A 22,772-nucleotide genomic window follows, 5' to 3' on the forward strand; every position below is an offset into this window, starting at 1 on the left:
ACACACCCTGTTCTGCATCCCCTTTGCCATCCTTGCCATCCTCAAATGAACTGTGGAACAACAGACACGAATGCAAATCAAGATTCTACCTGGGCCAGTTATTCTCTGAGTCCCGCTTTCTTTACCTGTAAAAGGGGGATTCCCTACCTCACACGATGAGGTGAGAATTTAGCACCTGGCGTGGCCCCACAGTGACAGCCATCCCTACGCTCAAGGCTGCCCTCTCTTGTCACCCCACACCAAATCATCCTGCCCTTGCACTTGGACGGCAGTGCAGGGGTTCTCAATCCTGCCTGCACATCTCAATTCTCTGAAGAGCTTTTTATAATGTGAATACCCTACCTCGGAATTTCTAGGGCTGAGTCCTCTCTTTTTTAAAAATAGGTTTTTACTGATTTTATAGAGAGGAAGGGAGAGAGATAGAAACATCGATGTGAGAGTGAAACACTGATGGGCTGCTTCCTGCATGGCCCCTCCTGGGGATCCACCCGGGCACCTGCCCTGACGGGGAATCCACCTGGGACTTGTCAGTCCATGGGACGTCGCTCAATGCACTGAGCCACTCCCGCGGGGCTGGGTCCTTCATCTTTATTGTTACTAACATTTTTTTCCTTTATTTATTTTGGAGAGAGAGGAAGGGAGAGGGAGGCAGAGACAGAAACATCGGTGAGAGAGAACACCGAGTGGCCGCCTCCTGCACGCCCCCCACTGGGGACCTGGCCCACAACCTGGGCATGTGCCCGGACCCGGACCCAACCCGGACCTCTTGGTGCAGGTCGACGCTCAACCACTGAGCCAGACCGGCGGGACTGGGTCCTTCGTCTTTATCGTAAAAACCTCCGGGAGGTCAGGACGCGCAGTTCGGGCGGCGGGCCTCCACTCGGAGCACGGCCTCCACCTAGAGGCCCAGATCCACCGGGGGCGCAACAGCAGCAACAAACAGCCAGGACGACTCGGTGTCCGTCTGCCCGGCACAGGCTGTCCACGGGGTTGTCCGAAATCCTCCGCTTTGAGGGGCTACTCGGCGCGGAGGTGCCGCCCGCAGCCTCGGGGCCGGCCGAGTCTCGGCAGCGCGCGGAGCCTGGACCGGGCCCTTCACGCCCCCAGCGGTCGACGGGCACCGCCTCCTCACCTGGCCCACCTGCGGGTCCCTCCGCAGAGCGGGGTCTAGGTCCCGGGTGTGGGAAGCTTGGAGCCTGTGCGCCCCTAGCCGCGCCCCTAGCCCCGTCCCAGCCCCGTCCCAGCCCCGTCCCAGCCCCGCCCCTAGCCCCGTCCCAGCCCCGCCCCCAGCCCCATCCCAGCCCCGCCCCCAGCCCCCGAGCGGCCGCAGGCACGCTTTCCGCGGACTCGGAGACACCACCGCGGGAGCACGCAACTCGCGCGAGAACACGCCCGGGCACGCCCGCAGCTTAGCCGATGACGCCGGAGCAGAGCGGAAGCGCCGGGGAGCCGCAGCGCGCAGACGCGACAGGCCAGCCCCGCGCCAGCGCGCCGTAAGTGCGCAGGCGCGTCCGCCGCTCTCTCTGCTGCTTGTCCGCTTCCAGTCCCCAGACCTCGGCGGCCGTTGGGTCCTATGTCGCGCCGGGCCCTCCGGAGGCTGAGGGGGGAACAGCGCGGACAGGAGCCCCTCGGGCCCGGCGCCCTGCAATTTGGCTTCTGTGATGACGATGATGCGGAAGAAGATGGACCCAAGCGGGGTCCAGGTGGCCGGCGCCCCCGGGGCGCAGAGAAGGAGGGCGTCCGAGTCAACAACCGGTTCGAGCTGGTGAGCGGGGTGCTGGGGTGGGGGCGGCGGGGGCGGCGGGGGCGCGGTGTGCGAGACGGGTGTGCGCGGGGCGAGGTCGTGACGTCACGGGGTGAGGCGGGGCGAGCTGGGGTCCGGGCTGCAGTGGGGAGGGCGGGACGAAGGGAGTGGGCGGTGGCATGTCAGGTTCGGGTCGCTCTAGGGGCGGGGCCAGGGATCAGGGGCGGGGCCGGGCGGGTGGGCATGGTCCTTGCGTTGTGGCTGGGGCGCAGCGCGGCCGGAGCTTCCCCTCTCCGGGTCTGGGGGGCCCTTACCTGGATTTCCAGCTCCGCGCTGGGCACCTGCAGGGTCTTTGCAGACATTCCCCTTTACTCCTCACAACCCGGGACAGGGTGCCGTGCGCAACGTGTGTCCCCCACGGCAGGTGTGCCGCACACTGGTGTCCTTGCGCGGGCCTCAGCCTGTAATCTGGCCTGTGTGTGCCTTGTTCTCGCTGCCCTGGCCTTGTGTGGGCGGGGAACGTGTTTTGCTCGCCTGTGTTTCCTGCATCGTGTGAGTGCCCAGTGTGTGCCTAGTACTGTTCTTTCTGTTGAAGTTTAGCTTGGCATAGAGGTAGTTACGAGTTTGAATTCCTTAAAACACTTCAGGTTCCCAAAAGGGGCTCAAAAATAGGATTATTTTTAAGGAAGGAAGCATGATTCCATAATAAGAAACCAGCACACAGCTTCATCCAGAGGCATTGGTGGCACCATTAGCTGAACACTGAGGAAGTGTGGGTGCCATTTCCTTCATGAACCCCATAGTGTGGAGCAAATGTCCACAGGAGGCCTTGTTCCATCTTCCTCCCTTTGCTGCAAGATGTTAACCAGCCACACCACACTTGGGCCCCGGGTGTCCTGATGCTGCCACACGAAAGAAGGCGTGCGAGGTGGGGATATCCTGTTATTGGTGGAGCTGTGACAGATCCCGTTTCGGTAGCGTGCCAGCATCTTCAAATCAGGTGCTCTTTTTATTTTATTAATTTACTTTTTTCTTTATTGATTTTAGAAAGAGAGGAATGGAGAGGGAGAGAGAGAGACAGAAACATGGATGAGAGAGAACATCGATGAGCCCCCCACTGGGGATCGGGCCCACAACCTGGGCATGTGCCCTGACCGGGAATCGAACCGGCGACCTCTTAGAGCGTGCATGGGTCAACGCTCAGCCCCTGCAGGTGCTCTTTTCATGAACAGAGATTTATGGATTTGCTAGACAGACACACAAAACACACTCCTGAGCTTTATCCTTCCACGTGGAAACCTCCACTGGTGAAAAAAGCAAAACCAGGAAACACGAAATTGTTCATGCTTTCTCTTCTCTGCCACTTTGCAGCGGAGACAGCAGGCCCAGTTTGCTTTTCAGTCCCATCAATGAAAAATCACAAGCACAGTGTGGTCCCGGTTTCATTTCACAATTATCTCAGGGTTGCAGGGTTAGAGTAGATTTTTTTTTTTTTTTTGAGCTTTATATTTTTCAGATGTTCTACATTGAACATATAATTTTACTTATTTATTTTTGGACTTGAGTGTCCAAAATTGGGTCCATCAGATCTGGTTATTGTGCCACGGTGGCCTCTTTTATTTTTTAGTTTATTAACTGAAGGGTCAAAGCTTTTCCGGTAACTTTGTATCCACTTCTGCTCTTCTCCTCCCCGTCCCAGTCTCTCCTTCAGTCTGTTTGAGTGTGTGTTTATAGTGTGAGTGTTCTGACACTTTTTCCTGTTCAACATTGTGATCCTAAGATTCATTCGTGTGGTGTGTGTGAATGTGGTTCCTTTTTACTCCTATGTGAGGGTCCATTGTGTGAGATCTTTGCTCAGAGCAGGGTATGAGTTGTGATGTTCGAGGACTCTGCATTATGCCTGGTCTGAAGATAGGACACCATGGGCCACCTGTATCCCAGCCTCCTCTGTGGCTCATCGACTGAGGGAACTCTGAACCGGGACTTGTTCAGACGGTTGGTACTGTGGCCTGTGAGGCATAACACATTCCTGTTCCTTCCTCCACAACCTCAGAATGGCCTTGAAGGCGGCCATGCAGCAACTCCTCTGCTCCTGTTGCTGAAATGCCTCTCAGTAGCACCAGGATACACACGTGACGCCTTGTTCTCTCTCCTCTGTTTCTGCAGATTAACATTGAGGATCTTGAGGAGGGGCCCGTGGTGAATGGGGAGAGGCCTGACAGTCTGCTCACAGATGCTGTGGTGTCGGGGAGCAAAAGGAGGTCCCAGAGTGGAAGTGCTGAACCCAAGAAGGATGGAGAGGTGGCTGTGCCCCTGGAGCAGGTGTGGGGACAAGGGCTGCCCACCCACACACTCTGCTGTCATTTTCTGAATTTTGTCTTGTTAATTGCCCCAAGTTTCCTGGGGAGTGGTGGTCACATGTGCTTGAAATCTTCAAGACTGGTGGCCATCACGGGTGCTGGCCTCGGGTCCAGCTCGGGTCCTCCAGTCAAGTTTCCCCAGCACAAGATCCATCTCCCTTGTTCTGGGAGAGCCCTCCCCCCATCCCCTTGCTCAGCAGGTGTGTGCTCTTTGTGAGTGTGCATCTGGGGCTCAGGTCGGGGGTGGGGCCCTGGTTGGACATGCCTTGAAGAAATGTGTAGGCCGGATGAGTTTTGTGTTCTCCACTGCACAAGGGAGGGTCCCTCTGGAGACCTTTTTCTCATTTATTCAAGTGCTTTTGAGAGCCTCCTGGGCTCTAGGGACAAGTCTTTGCTTTCCAGGGGCCCCTGGTCAGGAGGGCGACATGAATGGACTGACAACTACAGTTGAGGACACCTGATGAATGTGGGGGGTGTGGGGGGTGGGCCAAGCTCAAGGTGGGGGGCTCCCCAAGGAGTCTTCACACTATGATGGGATGAGGGCCAGGTGAAGGCATGACAGGTGTTAAGGCAAAGGGATGTGGGTGTGGGGACTGCGGTGCGAGGCCCGGTCTCCAGGTGGCTGAGCATGGCAGGGGGAGTGGTTGAAAAAGTGAATGGTGAAAGAGGAGGGATGGTGGGCAGATGTCAGAACCCTGTGAGCATCGTGAGGTCACAGGGAGCCCTGAGGTGTGTAGAAATAGGTGTGAGAGGAAGGTGGAGGCTGGACTAGAGTTGGGGAGACTAGTGGGAGGTGTAGGTTGCCCCAGGGAAGTAAGTGAGGTCATAGGACATTCAGGAAGTGAAAGGGAGGGGACAGCAAGCCTGTGTCCTGTGTCGCTGTCCATTTTGTGGCTTCAGCTTTGGTTCTCGGGGTTTAAGATCTCGTCTCTTTCCATTGATTAAGATGTGCTTCTTTTACTAGTCTAATGCGAGTGGCAAACTCCGAAAGAAGAAAAAGAAACAGAAAAATAAGAGAAATTCTACAGGAGAAACTTCGGTATGTCCAGCTGATGTCTTGTCCCTTGTCTCTGGCTGTTTCTCAGGGTGCCATTAGAAAGTGTTTGTTTGAAGTAAACACATCGTGCAGATTTTATTGTCACTTAACAAATCATGAAGCTTAGGACGATCCCTTGGCCCTTCCTCTTCTTGTGCTACCAATTCAGAACTCTCGTATGTCTCAGTGGTCAGCCTCTTTCCATCTGCACTTGGGCTCCATGCATCGAAGCCACAGCGCAGTCTTTGCAGATTTAGCCTTTTTGTGGAAAATCAGCTTAGTTTGTCCATTGTAGCCACTGCGCCTTGTCATCACACCATTTACCCTGTGTAAGAAGGGCCAGTTCTTGCCTTCTTGTCCTGTGTCACCTTGTGGGGTTGGTGCCTGCCACACTTCTTAGAGGAAGTTGGGAAGGTTTTCAGGATGTCACCACGTTTGCAAGAGTACTGTCGGCACAGAAAGGAAAGCAGTTTGGTTTTTTTAATCCTCTCCTAGGATATATATATATTTTTTTACATTTATCTGCAGACAGAGTAGGAGGGGGAGAGAGAGAGAGAGAAACATTGATGTGAGAGAGACACATCGACTGGTTGCCACCTGCACAACCCCAGCCGAGGCTGGGAACGAACTGCAGCCTAGGTATGTGCCCTTGGCTGGAATTGAACCTGGGTCTCTTTGGTCTGCAGGCCAACGCTCTAACCGCTGAGCCAAACTGGCCAGGGCAGCAGTCTGTTTTTATTTTATTTATTTATTTATTTATTTATTTATTTATTTATATATTTATTTATTTATTTTATCCTCACCTGAGGGCATTTTTCCATTTTTTTGTTCAGATAGAGTGCGAGGGAGGGAGAGGAAGAGAGAGAGAAACATCGACGTGAAAGGGACACCTTGAGTGGCCGCCGCCGCACGACCAACCAGGGCCGGGAACAAACTGCAACCAAGGCATGCGCCTTTAGCGGGAACCAAACCCGGGTCTCTCTGGACCGCAGGCCGATGCTCTAACTGCTGAGCCAAACCGGCCAGGGCATGTTTTTATTTGACATTTTGATTTCTTTCTGCTAGGGGTACAACTAATTCAGAGGTCAGAGAAATGAAAAGGGAAATTACCAAATTTTGCATCCGTATTTGTTTACTTCAATCCTTGAGGGTTAGAGCCCCACTCTACCTCCAAAACATGCTCTGGGCAGCAGAGTCCCTTCTGGGGCACCTGTGCCCTAGCCTGTGTCTGACAGGTGCTGAGGTGTGAATGTCCCAGGAGCAGTGTGTCAGAAAGCGTATTTCCATGTTGCCCCTGGGCCTTGTCCCTGAGCTTGTCCGGAATGTGGCATTGTGCCTGTTCAGTTAGAATCTCTAGTCCCAGCTCAGTTACCTGTGCAGGTGAATGCACCTGTGAGACCAGAAATGTGAGCTTGTGACTCAGATATTCGAGGGCCCTTCTGGTTCTGTGGTTCTGTCTGTTCTGAGCTTCCACTCATGAAGAATCTCTCCTTTCTCAATTCTGTGCTTATTGCCTGTCAGGAAGTAAACAGTGTAATGTTGTTCTTTGTGAAAATGAATTGTGCAGTTGTTGGTTGTTATAACATGTAAAGTAGGAAGTGAGGGTGGTTATTAACGTGTTGTTCGGGGGCCTTTAGGAAAATGGGCTGGAAGACATTGACCGCATCTTGGAGAGGATTGAGGACAGCAGTGGCCCTCACCGCCCAGGCCCGCCTCCCCTGAGCTCGCGGAAGCACGTTCTCTACGTGGAGCACAGGTACCTCCGCCCTCCCGGCCGTCACTGCAGGCTCTGATGAGGAAGACCGTTATCAGAAGAAGGAGGAAAAAAATTACTATCTTTGCTTACAAGTGATATGAGTACGTTATCAAACATTCAGGAGACAGGAACAGGAGAAAGAGGGAAGGGGAATACCTCCATTTCCAAGGCCCTGTCGCTTTAGCTTCGTGCGCGTGGGAACATTGTTGACACATGATGTTGTCCTGGGATAAATGATCACCGCTTGTTCTTGTAGGTGCTGAGTGAAGCCCTGTCCCCACTGCACAGGTTGTTCCTAAGTCAGTGGGGAATCCAGTGTAATTTAGGCCTTTTGCTGCCCTCACTTGGTCTGGGAGTAGTGGCCAGCCTCAGGTCACTGCCTCGGGTTAGTGGTGTTAGAGGCCTACAAGTTGTCTTTGACACCAGAATAGCTGTTTTTCTCGCTGGGTTTTTATGTGACTTTCTAAAATTTCCAGAATTGTGGCAAGAGAACTCAATTTCATTTTTCTTTAAAAATTTTCAATTCTCTAGACACTTGAATCCAGACACGGAACTGAAAAGGTATTTTGGCGCTCGAGCTGTCCTGGGAGAACAAAGGTATGATCAACACGGACTGTGTTCTCAATTAAAGGTGGGGGTTCTCAAATTACAGTGTAAAAATGAGACCCTTAGGGTGCCTGGTTCTGAGGGCGGGTACAGGGAGAGGCTGGAGTTTGACCTTGTGTGTGGCTGCTGGGCTCACTGCCTTCTGTTTCTGAGAAACCTTAAATTTTGAGCTGCCAGCCCTGAAATCTCAGGCAGGTTCATTCTTCTTAGTCAGCAGCACAACTAACATGAAGGTTCGGTTGTGGCCCCAGTTCGATCTTTGCTAACGTGCCAGTGTTTAGTGGTCGGCGCCCCTCGGGGGATGCGATGAGAGGTGCTCAGAGTGGAGGTCTGTTTCAGGGACTTTCTGTGGGAGGCGCAAGGGTCTGCCTCCGTGCTCTTCACATGCTGTGCCCGGACCTTCCACACCAACAGCAGCTTTGTCTTCGCAAGTTCAGCTCTCTTCTGATTATAGAACTAAATACTTACTAAAAAATTCAAGCAATTCAGAATTGTCGACTTTGACAACCCTCAAAAGATAAACATTCAAGACAGATAGCTGCATCTCCCCAGAATTAGAGAGTTCTGCTGGTCCCCACACACCCTGCTATCCACACCCTGGTGCTCGGGGCTGCACTTGCCAGGGGGACAGGTGTCAGGCTGTGTACTGGCTGAGGTTCCCTGCATCTGTGACGCATTCCCAGTGAAAAGCCCAGGGCTGGGCGTTCCCCGCTACGTGTCGCCCTGTCGGCCTCCTGAGGAGCTGTGCCGCTGTGCCCACCAGCACTGAGTGCTCCTTCCTCCTCCCATGCCAGGCTTAGAGGGTTGTAGGATCTGTGATGATATGCACACAAAATGTTGTCTTGATGTTTTGACTTTTCTTTGAATTCGAGTAAAGTTGAGGATTTTTTCCTGTTATTTTTCCACACTTTTCTTGCATTTCTAATGGTTTTTACTTTTATTTTGCTTTCATTTTTGGTGTTATGTAGGGCACAAGGGTTTCTGACTTTGTCTCCTTTTTAGAATATTAACAGAACACATTTTCACATTAGACAGTCTTCTCTGTCACCTGGGTTGCCTGGCTGGCACTCTGCCTGTCCCCCGCCTTTTTCATGTGTTGGCATCTGCTTGGTCTGTCTTTGCCATTTCTTGACATTTTTGCCTGGTCTTATTTCTGTGTGAGTTAAAGTTGGTAATTAGTTCATAGGAATTATACTTATTACTTTTATTGTGTTATAATTATTTCTTTAAAAATTTAGTTCCTACCGGAGGGCTTCCTTGAGAAGCCCTGGTTCCCTCCTTATCCCTCTGCCCCTTGTTCCTCGCCGGCTCCCCACGTGCTGTTGATGATTGTCTCTGGTACTTACTCAGAATCTCAGCCCCTGGGCACTGCTCCTCCTTGGGTTCTCCACTGACATCTCCGGTGACAGGCCTGGCTGGCTCGATCGCCCTCCCCTGTCCCGTCTCCATGGCTCCCCTGCCCCACCTCCCGGCGCAGTCAAAGCTGCCTCAGTCCAGTCTGTTCTCTGCGATGGTCCCTGTAGGGCTGGGCTGTCCCTGGTGTTCCACAGAGGGGACAGTTCCAACCTCCACGTTACTTGGTTTTGTGCACCTTCCCTTGCCCAGAATCCTCGCACAGGTTAGTTTCCTTCAGATCTGAGCAGGCCTTTATTGCACAGCTGTCTTCTCCCCGCCGGTCCTGCTTTTCTTTTTTTTTTTTTTTTTTTTTTTATCCTCACCCGAGGATATTTTTCCATTTTTTGTCCAGATAGAGTGAGAGGGAGAGAGAGGAAGGGGGAGAGAGAGAGAAACATCGATGTGAAGGGACACATCGAGTGGCTGCCACCCGCACGACCAACCAGGGCCGGGGACAAACTGCAACCGAAGTACGTGCCCTTAGCGGGAACCGAACCCAAGTCTCTCCAGACCGCAGGCCGACGCTCTAACCGCCGAGCCAAACTGGCCAGGGCTTGCTTTTCTTGCTGGAGCAGAAACATGCTGCTATTGTTGCGAATCCTCACCCGAAGATGCTTTTCCATTGACTTTTTAGACAGAGTGGAAGGGAGGGAGGGAGAGACACATTGACTGGTTGCCTCCTGCATGACCCCAGCCTGGGTTGGGGATTGAACCTGCAACCCAGGCACGTGCCCTTGACCTAGAATCGAAACCAAGACCCTTTGGTCCTTGGGCTGATGAGCCAAACTAGCCAGGGCCAGAAAGCATGCCTTTTTTGTCCTGTTCCTAACACAGCTCAAATTTTTACTCATTTTTTTCTTAAATGAAATACTTCCGATTATCAAAAAAGTATAGAGAAAAACATACACATGTCCACATGCCCATTACCCAGCTTAAGAAACAAAACGTGCCCTGGCCGGTTTGGCTCAGCGGTTAGAGTGTTGGCCCATGGACCAGAGAGTTCCGGATTCCATTCCTGCTAGGGGCACGTACCTCAGTTGCAGTTTATCCCCAGCCCCGGTTGGGGTCGTGTGGGTGGCAGCCAGTTGATGTGTCTCTCTCACGTTGATGTTTCTCTCTTCCTCCCTGTCTTCCTCCCTGTCTCCCTCCCGCTCTGTCTGAAGATAAATGCAAAAACGTCCTCAGGTGAGGATAAAAAAAAAAAAAAGAAGAGACAAAGGGTGCCCTGGCCCTGGCTGCTGGCTGGGCATCGCCCTGGGCACCGAGCAGTTGCTGATTCAGTTCTAGGTCAGGGCACATGCCCGAGTTGCTGGCTCGGCCCCCAGTAGCAGATTGATGTTTTGCTATCACATTGATGTTTTTGTCTCTCTAAAAATCAATTTAAAAATACGCCCTGGCCGGTTTGGCTCAGCGGTTAGAGTGTTGGCCTGTGGTCCGGAGAGACCCGGGTTCGGTTCCCGCTAAGGGCACATACCTTGGTTGCAGTTTGTCCTCAGCCCTGGTTGCGTCGTGTGGGTGGCAACCACTCGATGTGTCGCTCTCACGTCGATGTTTCTCTCTCTCTCTCTCCCTCTCACTCTATCTGAACAAAATATCGAAAAATGTCCTCGGGTGAGGATAAAATAAATAAATAAATAAATAAATAAATAAATAAATAAATAAAAATCAATTTAAAAATAAATAATAAAAAAGAAGGGAAAAAAGAAAAACACGTCACTGATAGAACAAATCCCTCCATGTGCCTGGGGCCGTGGGCGGGCCTGGCCCCTGCAGAGACCCTGGGGGGGGGAGGGGCTGTCCCAGCCGCAGTCTGTAGAGCTGCCTGCCGCCTCCCTGCTGCCCACCTGCTCACTCCCTTTCTCCCAGAACCTGACGCTGCTGCGCTCAGGGCCCTTCCAGGTCTCTTCCCTCCAGACCTGTGCACTGGTGAGTCCCAGGGGAGGGAAGCGACGCGAACGCCTTGAGGCAGAGGCTCCGCGTGGCCTCGTCCTGCTCTCGGGTGCAGAGTGCCTGTGGGCTCTGCTCTTGTCTTCAGTCGGGCTTCCATCTCGTACAGCTGCGCTGCCACTTTGCTGAGCTGACAATCCCTGTTTTTCTTTTTCTGGTCATCTGGTGATTTATTTTTTAAAATATGATTTTTAAAATATGTTTTTATTGATTTTGTTTTAGAGAGAAAGGAAGGGAGAGAGAGGTAGAAACATCAATATGAGAGAGATACATCTTGCACACCCCCTACTGGTGATTGAGCCCACAACCCGGGCCTGTGCCCTGACTGGGAATTGAACCGGGACCTCTCAGTCCATGGGACGACACTCAGTCCACTGAGCCACACTGGCTGGGCAAGGTTGTCTGGTTATTTAGGTCATAGTTTCCAGTCATCTGGCAGTGGTCACATTTAATTATTACATTTTGTCCTTGTCCTGCTTGTAGAAGTGCGGCCAAGTCCCCTCCCCCCTGCCCTGAGGTTTTGCTCCCACGGCCCCGCAGAGGTTGGGCGGTGTAGGAGAAACTGTGCCATGTCCGGTTCTCCACAGGCCTCGGCAGAGACAGCGTGTGTACCCCAAGTGTACGTGGCTGACAACCCCTAAGAGCACCTGGCCCCGGTACACCAAGCCAGGTGAGGGTCTGCGGAGGTGTGGGGATTGTGCAGTGGCTGACTCTGGGCACAACTGGGGTCTGAGCCCATTGGGCCGGGTCAGTCCTCTGGTGCTGCAAAGCCTTGTGCAGGTGTGGCTGAGTGCCTGGCATGGTGCCAGGAGAGAGACACTCAGTGTTGGGGCACAGATACCTGCCCGTGCCAACTGCATGTCTTCTCGACCATGTTTTAATGCAACTTTTTCCTACCTTCTTGCTTTTTCCTGTGGATACTATACCATGGGAAACAATTAAGTTACTTTGTAAAGTGTGATATTTTGTATTTTGTTGCAAACCAGTAAGTTAAAGAAAATCAGAAACATGCAGAAAGGCAGGGGTGTGGGTAAGTGTCCTGTTGAGCTACTTGGCTGCACGGCCGCAGGGAGCACCTGGGAGCCATTGGTCTGGGGCAGGGAGTAGGGAGGGAGAGCCCGAGCACAGGCAGAGATGGGCCCCTTAGCTGTGTCCTGTGGCCTCGGTGCCGCCGTCAGCAGAGTGTGAGCCAGGGGTGACCAGGAACCACTGACCTATGTCATGAACATGCTGAAGGGAGATGAGAGTCTCCAGGTTCACCAGTAGGAATGACCCTGTGCCCCCACAGCTGGGCACAAGGAGAGTGAGAGGGTGTCTGGTGGAGGGTTGCAGCCACGGCGCCTCCGTGCCTGCCTGGCCCCTGCTCCGTGGTCCTGGTGGTGGGCTCTGCGCACTCCCGGGAGGAGGGACTTTGTAGGGGACGAGCGAGGCTGCAGGCAGTCCTGCACCTGGGACAGCGCTCAGCTGGCGGAGCAGTGCTTCCAGTTGGCATCTTGGGCTGCGTGCGCACAGAGCATCTCGAGGGCCTGACCTGGTCTTCTCCCCAGGCCTGTCCATGCGGCTGCTGGAGTCAAAGAAAGGCCTGTCCTGCTTTGTGTTCGAGCACAGTGAGGAGTACCAGCAGACACAGCACAAGTTCTTGGCCGCCGTGGAGTCCATGGAGCCCAACAACATCGTGGTTCGTGAGTCCCCACAGGCAGGGCCTGGGTCCCAGGGACCGTGCTTGAGGGCAGTGCTTTGGGGTCTGGCCGCTGTCTTCCAGGGTGTGGACCGGCCCATGGAGGAGGGTTGAGGTGGAGCCACCTGGGCACAGAGTCCCAAGAGGCCCCTCCAGTCAGGTCAGGTCCGGCTTCACAACCGTGTACGGCACCGTTTGAGCTAGGAGTATTGTGAATCACCCTTGGTGAAATTCTCCCCCGAGGCTAAGATGCCTGAAAGAAAGATGTACTAGGAGTCTGAGGCCTTCCTGGGTGTTTTCCCAGGAGGGCCCTGCCCACAGCCGCGGTCAGCTTCTCTGTTTGTCTTATAGGTTCTGCTGCAGACAAGCCCCTATCACGTTGACTCGCTGCTGCAGCTCAGCGATGCCTGCCGATTCCAGGACGATCAGGAAATGGCGCGAGACCTTGTGGGTGAGAGCGGCTCCTGCCCTGGCCCTGCTGCCGCCCACGCTTCCCTCCCGCGAGTCTCGGAGCCGTTTGATAACATGACAGGGATACAAATGCTTTGCCAGAATGTTGTTAAAGTAACAGCTTTACTTAGGTACAATTTATGTTACATAAAATCCCCCTATTTAAAGCATCCAGCCCTGGCCAGTTTGGCTCAGCAGTTAGAGCATCAGCCCACGGACCACGGAGTCGTGGGTTCGATTCCGGTCAAGGGCACGTTCCTCGGTTGTGGTTCGTCCCTGGTACTGGTGAGGGTCGTGCGGGAGGCAACCAGTCGATGTGTCCCTCTCATGTCGTTTCTCTCTCTCTCCCTCTTTCTTCCTCTCCTTCCCTCCCACTCTATCTGAAGATAAATGGAAAAATATCCTCAGGTGAGGATTTGAAAAAAAAAAAGCATCCAGTTCATTGGTTTTTAATGAATGCCAGAGTTGTACAGCCTGTAGATCCTAGACCCTTTTCCTTAGAAACCTCAACTCATTGGTCACTTCCCCATCCCCAGCCCCTGGCAACCCCAGTCTGCTTTTTGTCTTTGGATTTGCCTGTGCCGGACGTTTCTGATCAGTGAAATCGTGGAAATGTGTCTGTCTGGCTTCTTCACTCACCACAGTGTCTCCAAGGCTGGTGGCGTGCTGTGTGGACCACGTTTGTGTGCCCACCGCACTTGGCAGACCCTGGCTGTCCCCCTCCGGCTCTTGTGAATGAGCTGCTGGGGCCCATGTGCGAGTCTGAGGGTGTGTGTTTGCATTTCCTTGTCTGGAGCCAGGTTGGACCCTGTGGGTGAAGTAAGTGCCGAGTGGCCTCAGTGGTCCCCAGGGTCAGTCCGTGTTGTCACTTCCCCAAATCCTAGTGACCTGACCTCCTTCCTTCCAGAGCTTTCCTTGCTGCGAGCCACGGAGGTGGGGTTGCAGTCGCTGCGAGGTGGCTGACGCCCCCTCGATGTTTGTGTGGCCCGCAGAGCGAGCGCTGTACAGCATGGAGTGCGCCTTCCACCCCCTGTTCAGCCTCACCAGCGGGGCCTGCCGGCTGGATTACCGCAGACCCGAGAACAGGTGAGCGGGCCCCCACCGAGCGTTTTGCTCCCACTCTGCTCTTCCTCTTGGGTGCTGAGGCTTTCACGGGTGACGTGAGAACCAGGTCGGGAACGGGGGCCGGTGGCATGGGCTGTCCACAGGGCCACCAGGTGGCTTGGACCAGGCATCTCACTGTGTTTGAAACTTGAATGCAGGAGAACGGGCTTCCGGATGGTGGATTGGCTGGCCTGGGATGAAATGTGTTCACGTTAGTGAGGCTAAAAAGCCACTTCATCGTAGGGGGTTCCATCACCGTGTTTCCTTGTGTCTTCGGGCAAAAGGGGCCACGCCCCCAAGTTTAGAATGCGCTGCAGTCTGTGTGCAGGTGTGTGTGGTCGTTAAGTGAGCAGCTTGAACTCAACCGATCCTTTTCCCTTGCAGTGAGTGGTTGTGTGCGTGGGCTCTTGCCTTGCAGAAACTTTTGCTGCCCCGAACCCCGTTCAGGTCCTGGATGGCCACAGCAGCCTCCCCGCTGACCTTGTCTGGTCTTCAGGGCCCTGGCAGGGTGGGCATGCCTTCTGTCCTGGAGGCTGCCCTGGATCCCAGGTGTGCTGACCCTACTGCCCTGGCTGCTGCACCTGAACTTTCTCCTTTGGTCGTGTTTGTCAGCCTTGTCCAGTTACATTCCTAGTTCTTTGAGACAGGTTATAAGACGGCAGCGTCTTCAGGCACTAACCGGGCAGTAGGTATTGATAAGAACAGTCCACTGGGATCATTCTGGTCACCAACTTGTGTCACCAACTTTTATCACCAGAGCTGCTGCAACTGTTGAAATGTGAGGATAAGTTAAGGTTGAAATGACAGATTTTAACTCTCTTCCCTTAAATAATAAATGTTTTGTTTTTTTTTAAAAAGACAAGATAAAGGTTTGAACTAGCTTGGTTTTCTGTACATGGTCACACATACAGCTCAAACAACAAGCAGGGTGTCACCTTCTCTGCAAACACAGGAACATTCCCGAACATTCACAGTGATCAGGCCACACAGGAAATGCCGGCGCAGCCAGCAAGAGCGGGTGGACCGTGCTGGATGAGGCCCCGGGCGGCTGGTTTTGCCGCTGCTGTCACTCTGGCTCACGAGGGACTGTCTTGGGTCTAGGAGCTTCTACCTGGCCCTGTACAAGCAGATGAGCTTCCTGGAGAAGCGGGGCTGCCCGCGCACGGCGCTGGAATACTGCAAGCTCATCCTCAGGTAGGTGCCCACATGGGCCCACGTGGTCTGTCTCCCTCCCCCTGCCCTGCTCGTGTGCCGGCTGGGGCTGTGCCCCTTCTTGGGGGCTGCAGGCCCGAGGTGCCCACATGTTTGTCTCCCTCTCCCCTCCCTGCTCCTGCGCTGCCTCTGGAAGCCTTGAGCCGGATGAAGACCCCCTGTGCATGCTGCTGCTGGTCGACCACCTGGCCTTACGGGCACGCAACTACGAGTACCTGATCCGCCTGTTCCAGGAGTGGGAGGTAGGTGAGCGCGTGCCGCACGGGCCCTCTCAGTCCTGTGTGTAGGGACAGCTGAGGGACACGTGGCAGGGGTTCTGGGAGACCCTGTGCTCCCGGCTGAGACAGGAGCGTTGAGCAGCCGTGTCTGTTGCCAGATCGACTGTCGAGGTGTCGGCACCATGTTGAAGTTGCCCGATTCCACTAATAGTGCCCAGAGCACAGGCATCCTCATGCCATTCAGATCTGCCGCAGAGAAGCCATAAAGTGCTTCGTTTAAGTGAGAAGGTGAAAGTTCTTAATATAATGAGGAAGAACAGAGTCGTGCACTGAGGTGGCTGAGATCTGCAGTGAGAACAGGGCTGTCTGTGGCACTGGACAGACGCTCACACCGTGCGTGGTCGTTCCTCAACGTCGTTGTTTCATCTCTGTTCTGTTGCTGTCTGTCTGCGTCGTTGCTGCTGGTTTTCATTCTGCCTGATTTATACATTGAACTTGAGCACAGGTACGCACGCATGTGCCAGAAAGAACGTGGTATATGAGGGTTCAGTACATGTCAGCATCAACTGGGGTCTTGGACTTCATCCCCCATGGGTAAGGGGGGAGCCTATGTTGGCTGTTTCTGCGAAGAGAAGACCCAGATGTGAGGTTGCCATCGTCACGCATGTGCTGCAGAGAGAGCCGCCTTGTGCTGTCCGTCTGTGAACTCGGCCTCTCTCTTCACCCTTGTAGGCTCATCGGAACCTGTCCCAGCTCCCGAACTTTGCCTTCTCAGTGCCGTTGGCGTACTTCCTGCTGAGTCAGCAGGCAGACCTCCCGGAACAGGAGCTCAGCTCTGCGAGGGAAAAGGCCTCCTTCCTGGTGCGACAGGCACTCACCATGTTCCCGGGAGGTGGGTGCTCCCGGAGCCCCGCCCTTCCTGTCAGACCCACCCAAGTGAGGGTGTGAAAGCAGTCAGAGTGGCTTGGGGTGTTAGGATGTCTTCTCATGTTGGTAGTTGGAGAAAGATTTACCTTCTGAAGAAGGTGTGGCATTTCTAGGGAGCAGGAAGTGAGCTCCCGGCGCTGAGGGAAGGGGGCTGCAGGGCGTGCCTGCTGGGCCGAGCAGCAGTCTGTCCTCCAGTCCTGCTTCTCACTGGTTTGAGGGGCTGAGACAAGACTGTCCTGGGGCCTCGTGGCCAACCCTCCCTTGGTGTCGACGTGCAGGGATGTGGGCTCGTCCTCTGGGTGGCAGTCAGCAGCTTGCTGCACGTCCTCAGAGGGGTCTGTGGCCTGGGAAAGGAGCTCACTGTTGTTCCCCACCCCTGGTCCTTGCAGTACACGCGGCTTCATCAGGAGGCAGCAGCCAAGCTTCCTGCCTCTGGGGCTATGTCCCAGGGCAGGGGGACAGGCAGTGGGGCAGTACTAGAGTGAAAATTGGGGCTCGGGGAGGGGAGGAAGCCCGAGCTGCCCCGGCTCCCAGCACACTGCACCCTCAGCCCCTCGGCCCTGCGTGCACACCTGGGCTGGCTCTGCGCACGGCTGCCCGTTCCTCCGCTGGAGCTGCCTGTTGGTGTGGAGGAGGGTGGTTTGCACACAGCAGGGGCTCAGAGGTGTGGGTGTGGAGCCCTGCACAGCAGGACTGCCCGGCCGTGCCCCTGCTCACCAGGCCGCAGAGGTCCACATCTTTCCTCTACGAAGCCGCCTCTGGGCAGGGCACAGGGCAGGGCCTCTCTGCACACAGAGCCACCCACTGAGTCAGAATGGAGCTTGGATGCTGCTTTAGCTCATCCCTGGGTCACTGGGAAGACAGGGTTCTCCTTCGGAGAGTGCTGCTGAGGGGGTGGGGTGTATGGTCTTTGTGATGAGAATGTCCAGCACCCATGCTCAGGAGGTCACAGGAGTCCCCTCAAGTGCAGACAGGGCCACTGGGAAGCAGGAGGACTGAGGACCCTTCCGTAGCGTTGGCCTCTGCTTCCTCCCCAGTTCTTATGCCCTTGCTCGAGTACTGCAGCGTGCGGCCGGATGCTGCCGTCGCCAATCACCGCTTCTTTGGACCTGATGCCGAAATAAGGTAAAGACAGGAAGGAGCCCCAGGGGCACACATGCCCGCGTGTGCGCAGCCGTGGCGCCTTTCTCCCTGGCAGACACTGTCTGCATGTCTGCAGGGGCCTGAGGCCTGTGTCCAGTGGGTTGTCAGCCTGGCCTGCTGGACACGGAGCTGGCGGGCTTGTGAGTGGCCTGCAGCCCAGAGCACAAGGCTTCCTGATGAGGAGGGGGGCAGGGCACGGGGCCCTGTTTTCTTTTTGTATTTTATGATCCTATTAAGGAACTCATACTCAGTAAAGACCACGTACTACCTGTAGAATAAGCACTTGTGTGCCCCACCTTTGGGCAGTGGCGTGTCCCAGGTTGGCAGCCCCCTCTGGGCAGCCTCTGTTCACTTTAGGTTTCGGGTTCATCCTGGACGTGCCCCCACAGGTGTTGGCAGGCACACGGAGGCCTGGACCTGGGTGGGGGGATATGCTTACAGGCCCTGCCTTCCTGCAGCCAGCCCCCTGCCCTGAGCCAGCTGGTGAGCCTGTACCTCGGGCGGTCCCACTTCCTCTGGAAGGAGCCCGCCATCATGAGCTGGCTGGAGGAGAACGTCCGTGAGGTCCTGCAGGCAGTGGATGCTGGGGACCCCGCGGTGGAGGAGTGTGAGAACAGGTGAGCCTGGGGGCCGGGCAGCCGGGCAGCATTTGGCCTGATGGGTCCACGGGAGAACGAGGCCCAACTGCTCAGGGCTCTCGGTCCCGAATGTGGGTTCAGGGCGGGCTCCATTCCACAGGCTGTCCCTTTTTCTCCCTGGACTCCAGGCGGAAGGTGCTGTACCAGCGTGCACCCAGAAACATCCACCGTCATGTGGTCCTCTCTGAGATCAAGGAAGCAGTCGCTGCGCTGCCCCCGGTAAGGAGGGGGCTGCAGGGGGGCTGCAGCGGGGCTGCCGGGAGCTTGTCCCTGAGGCTTGTACCTGCTGCTCTGAAGTGACATCCTGGCAAAGATGTGGCGTGTGTGAGTGCGGCGGTGTGTCCCACCCTCCCCCACAGCATGGCCACTGGGCACCTCCTGCAGAAAGGGCCAGTCAGACCTGAATCGCTGACCGGCTGCAGGGAGCAGGCAGAGGCACAGCATAGGCGGGCTCATCTCTGCTCTCCCTTCCTGCAGGACGTGACCGCGCAGTCTGTGATGGGCTTTGACCCCCTGCCGCCTGTGGATTCCATCTCCTCCTACACCAGGCCAGAGAGGTACCTCCGCCTGCCGCTTCGCCTTGTGCTTGGCTCTGAGACCAGTGCTTGGGGCCTGGGACTTGCTGCCTCCTCCAGACACGGGCCCTCGGGGCAGAGTGGTTGGGGTCACGGGTCAGCCTCTCTGGGCGTGGGCACCTCTCGCGTGTCTGTCTGACGTGGCGGCACTCCCTGTGGGTCCTCTAGCGGGCGCTGCACACACGGGGGAGCAGCGTGAGGCGGCCTGTGCTCTCATGGCGTGTACAGTCCGCTGGGAGGGCACCTCAGGTGCAGGGTCTGGAAACGGTCACCAGAAACTGCTGGTGCGTGGCGCGTGCGCCGAGATGCGCGGTGCCCTGGCCAGGCAGAGGGTCGGCAGCGCCGGGCTCCTGGCAGTCAGCATGTGCGCGGGCCGTGTGGCCGGGAGACGCGGGGCCCGTCCACAGCTGCCGGTGTGCGTGGAAGCTGCTTGTTGCTTCTGGCCTTTAAAGCTGAGCAACTGCCTCCCCGAGAGCCCGTTGCCGCAGAGCAGTGGGTCTGGAGTCACCGACAGTGTCCCTTTAAGGGAGCGTGAGTGTTCAGACCTCGGTAGAACACATTTTGTAGGGTGCAGTCCTTTCCCCACCCCTGAATTACCGAAGTTGCATTGCATGTTCGTAGGGTAACAGTTCCCAGTTAAGGTCTCCAGTCGAGATGGAAATTATTGTCAGTGTCACGGGTTCTGGAAAAAGCTGACATGCCAGGCGCCTAGCCCTGAGGAAGGGCTGTAGGACTCTGCTGACCCAGTGTTCTCCCTCCTCCCCTCCCCCAGCTGTGTAGACCTTGAGCTTTCAGAGCAAAGGTCACTGCCAAAGGTCCCCTCAGTGTCTCATAGAGCCGGGCTGCGGTGTCTCGTTTCACCAGGGAGGGTCCTCACTGAACACTTGCCCTGGGATCTTTTTTTTTAAATTGAATTTTGGAGAGAGAGGGAGGGGGGAGAGAAACATCAACGTGGGAGCAAAACATCAATCACCCGCCTCCTGCATGATCCCCACCAGCTATTAAGCCCAAAACTTGGGGACCTGGTGACCTTTCATTGTACAGGACAACACCCAACCACCTGAGCCACACCGGCCAGGGCTGGAGCCTCTTTATGTGACCAGCTCATACCCTTCAGCCCTCGGTGCTGAAGGACACTTTGCAGCCACAACTGTGCTACAAGCAGGCACAGGTGGCGGCGTGTCCCCCCTGGCTGTGGCTCTGCTCTCCACTCATCCCACACGCCAGCCCCCAGCTCTGTGCAGTCTTCTCCGCTGCCTGCGGGGGCGCAGCAGGGTCCCCGAGCTGACCAGGTGTGGTGGCTGCCTGCCCCCTGGGGCTCCAGGCCCCATTCAGCCCCCTCTCTCCAGCGCTGCCGTCCTGTCCCTGCTTCATTTCCTGATGTTCTTTCTCTTTCAGGCTGAGCCCCGTCAGCCACGGAAACACAATCGCCCTCTTCTTCCGGTCACTGTTGCCCAGTTACACCATGGAGGTACGTGAGCACCCCTTGGCCTCTCCCTGCTAACTGGGTACAGGAAGGTCCCTTCGGATGTGAATGTCCGGAGCCAGCACTGCCAGCAGCGAGTGCTGATGTGGCTGAGGAAGCTGGACGTGCCATGTGGCTGCTGGCCTGGCCGCGGGCTCCACCCTGCTGGCCTGGCCCGGCCAGATGTGTGTGGCTTCTAGGGGCCTGTCGCCTCGACAGGTCCCGAGGGAGCCCGGTGGGTGCTCTGGGCCCAGGCAGCCCTGCTCAGACGGGTCTCGTTGCCGCAGGGGGAGAGGCCAGAGGATGGAGGGGCCGAGGGGCTGGACCGCAGCCAGGGCTTGAACAGGCTGATGCTGGCTGTTCGAGACATGATGGCCACCTTCCACTTCCACGACCTGGAGGCCCCACACGAGGACCGAGCTGAGGGGGACGGGGAGTGGGACTGAGCACACGGACACAGTGCCCTGCTGCGCAATCATGTGTCTGATCTGTCTGGTCGGGATTGGCCAGCTCCCTGTAGTAAAGATGCCGTGTCCGCCTGCTGCTCCGGTCTCCTGTCGACATCGACGGTTAGCCTGCTCGTGCGGACTCTTCTTTCCCAGGGTGGGCCTCATGCTTCCGTGGGAACCGGGCGGGCTGGCGGTGCTGGGCCCTCGGGCTGGGCATCCCAGGTGCAGTCTTCCCAGTCCCACGAAGTGGTTCTGTTGGAGGGTGGAGTCAGGGGCCCGAGCAGTGGCAGCTCTGGGGGATGGGCAGGGTAGAGACTGGGGGATGGGCAGGGTAGAGACTGGGGGCACTTGATGTGCAGGGTGAACAGAACGTGGGGGGGGCTCATCGGCTGGGGCAGGTCCTGGACTTGATTGGCAGCTAAGAACCACATAAGACTGCCTGCGACTCGGGAGTTTGTTTTGTTCTGGAAGGATCTCAGGCTCTGAGGCTGAGCTGGAGGTGTCCTGGCTACTGGGCACCCTCCTGGCCTTGACCTCCCCAAGTTCAAAGGAAACTAGACCACCCTTGAACCGAGACACTGCGACCCGGCCCTGGGCCAGCCCTTCCTGAGATTGCACTGGGACGGGTCCAGGGCGGGCTGCACACCCAGCGGAGCTGCGACCGGCCTTGCGGGTGTGCTCCGCGGACACGGGCACCTCGCTCTTCCTGGGGCTTCCGGTGCCGCTTCCCAGTGGGGCTCACCTGCTTCCTGCTGTGGGCCTGCCCCTGTTCTTGGTGCCGGGAGACAACAGCGACAAGACTGTTCTCACAGCTTCTCACAGCGGGGCCTGCTCTGGGCACTGGCCCTTGCGCCCCTCACTCTGTCTCCCAGGGGCCTGGAGATGAAGTGATGCAACTGACCTTAGGATTGTGTGATGCCTCTAGACGTGTGCCCCTTGACAGCAGCTAATCACAAAGTTGACTTTTTCCCAGCTCAGCTGTACCTGCTGACTTCCCTGTGTCCCCTGTAGGCCAGTCCAGTGAGAACAGACGGCAGTGCTGAGGCCTTGGCAGGAAGAAGGCTGCCCCGTTCTCACGCCCTTTGAAGTCTCAGGTCGGGGTGGTGGGGCCCCTGGCCACCTCAAAGGCCTTGTTTATGGAGCCGGAAATGGTAACATCCCTGAAACATGGTAACGAGCTGGGGCAGGTCTCCGCTCAGCCAGCAGACATTGGTGCCCCGAGGCTGGAGGGCGGTTCTTGGAGACAGAGCCACAGTGGAGCTGTAAGACCTGCAGCAGGGACAGTGGGCCTGCACAGCCCGCACAGCTGCTGGCCCCCTCCCTGCTGCTGCACAGCCTCACGTTCACGCCCTGGGTCCCTTTGGGGTCCTCCACCAGGAGGGTGGGAGGAGGTGAGCAGTGGGCCTGTCCCGTGCCTGCTGCCTGTGGGACTGGGGAGAGGCCTGTCCTTTCATCCGTACACCGGGCGGGGCTTGTACCCTCCAGAAACAGGCAAACAGGTCGACCAGTTTGGAAAATGGTTCGGCCGATTTTACCAAAGCTGGAGACATGCCTTTCCTTGGTGTCACCAAAGTGCAGGCAAGAGCGCCCTGCAGCACTAACACCTAGGGAGCTGCCCAGGTGCCCGCGTGGTCGAGGGCCTCCATGTGGAGGAGGCTCTAACCTGCTCTGGGCCCTGCTGTCCCGCTGTTCAGACGGGGCACCTGCGTATTTGTGATGTGTGTACTTCAAGAGGGGGAAGAGCCTTGTGCAGCTTTAAAGAGTGATTAGTTTTTAATCCTCACCCGCGGATATTTTTCCATTTATCTTCAGGGAGGGAGGGAGGCATCGATGTGAGAGACACACATTGATTGGTTGCCTCCTGACGCCTCCGACCAGGGCCAGGACCTAACCCCGACTGAGGTACATGCCTTTGACCAGAATCAAACTCTTTGGTTTGCTCTAATAGCTGAACCAAACTGGTCTAGGGTGCGTGATTACTATTTGTAAGTGGATACTAATGTGTGCTCATACGCATGGTCCTGTCAGGAATGAACTTTAGCAGGAATATCAGATACACTCAAAACACA

General features: G+C 56.0%; 1 protein-coding gene across 1 annotated transcript; it reads left to right on the forward strand.

The window, feature by feature from the left end:
• Positions 1 to 1,492: 1,492 nt before the first annotated feature.
• On the forward strand, positions 1,493 to 20,799 carry TCF25 (transcription factor 25). Its single transcript, XM_036275549.1, has 18 exons — positions 1,493 to 1,765; positions 3,911 to 4,066; positions 5,069 to 5,143; positions 6,778 to 6,896; positions 7,428 to 7,493; positions 11,432 to 11,514; positions 12,392 to 12,522; positions 12,874 to 12,973; positions 13,965 to 14,058; positions 15,178 to 15,270; positions 15,425 to 15,530; positions 16,239 to 16,398; positions 17,471 to 17,558; positions 18,035 to 18,193; positions 18,343 to 18,433; positions 18,692 to 18,771; positions 20,188 to 20,260; positions 20,542 to 20,799. The coding sequence occupies exons 1-18, from the start codon at positions 1,574 to 1,576 to the stop codon at positions 20,698 to 20,700; spliced, it is 2,025 nt and encodes a 674-aa protein (XP_036131442.1). The 5' UTR covers positions 1,493 to 1,573; the 3' UTR covers positions 20,701 to 20,799.
• The last annotated feature ends 1,973 nt before the right edge of the window (positions 20,800 to 22,772 follow it).

The sequence above is a fragment of the Molossus molossus genome, unplaced genomic scaffold, assembly GCF_014108415.1.
Source record: "Molossus molossus isolate mMolMol1 unplaced genomic scaffold, mMolMol1.p scaffold_m16_p_21, whole genome shotgun sequence".
Classification (NCBI taxonomy): Eukaryota; Metazoa; Chordata; class Mammalia; order Chiroptera; family Molossidae; genus Molossus; species Molossus molossus.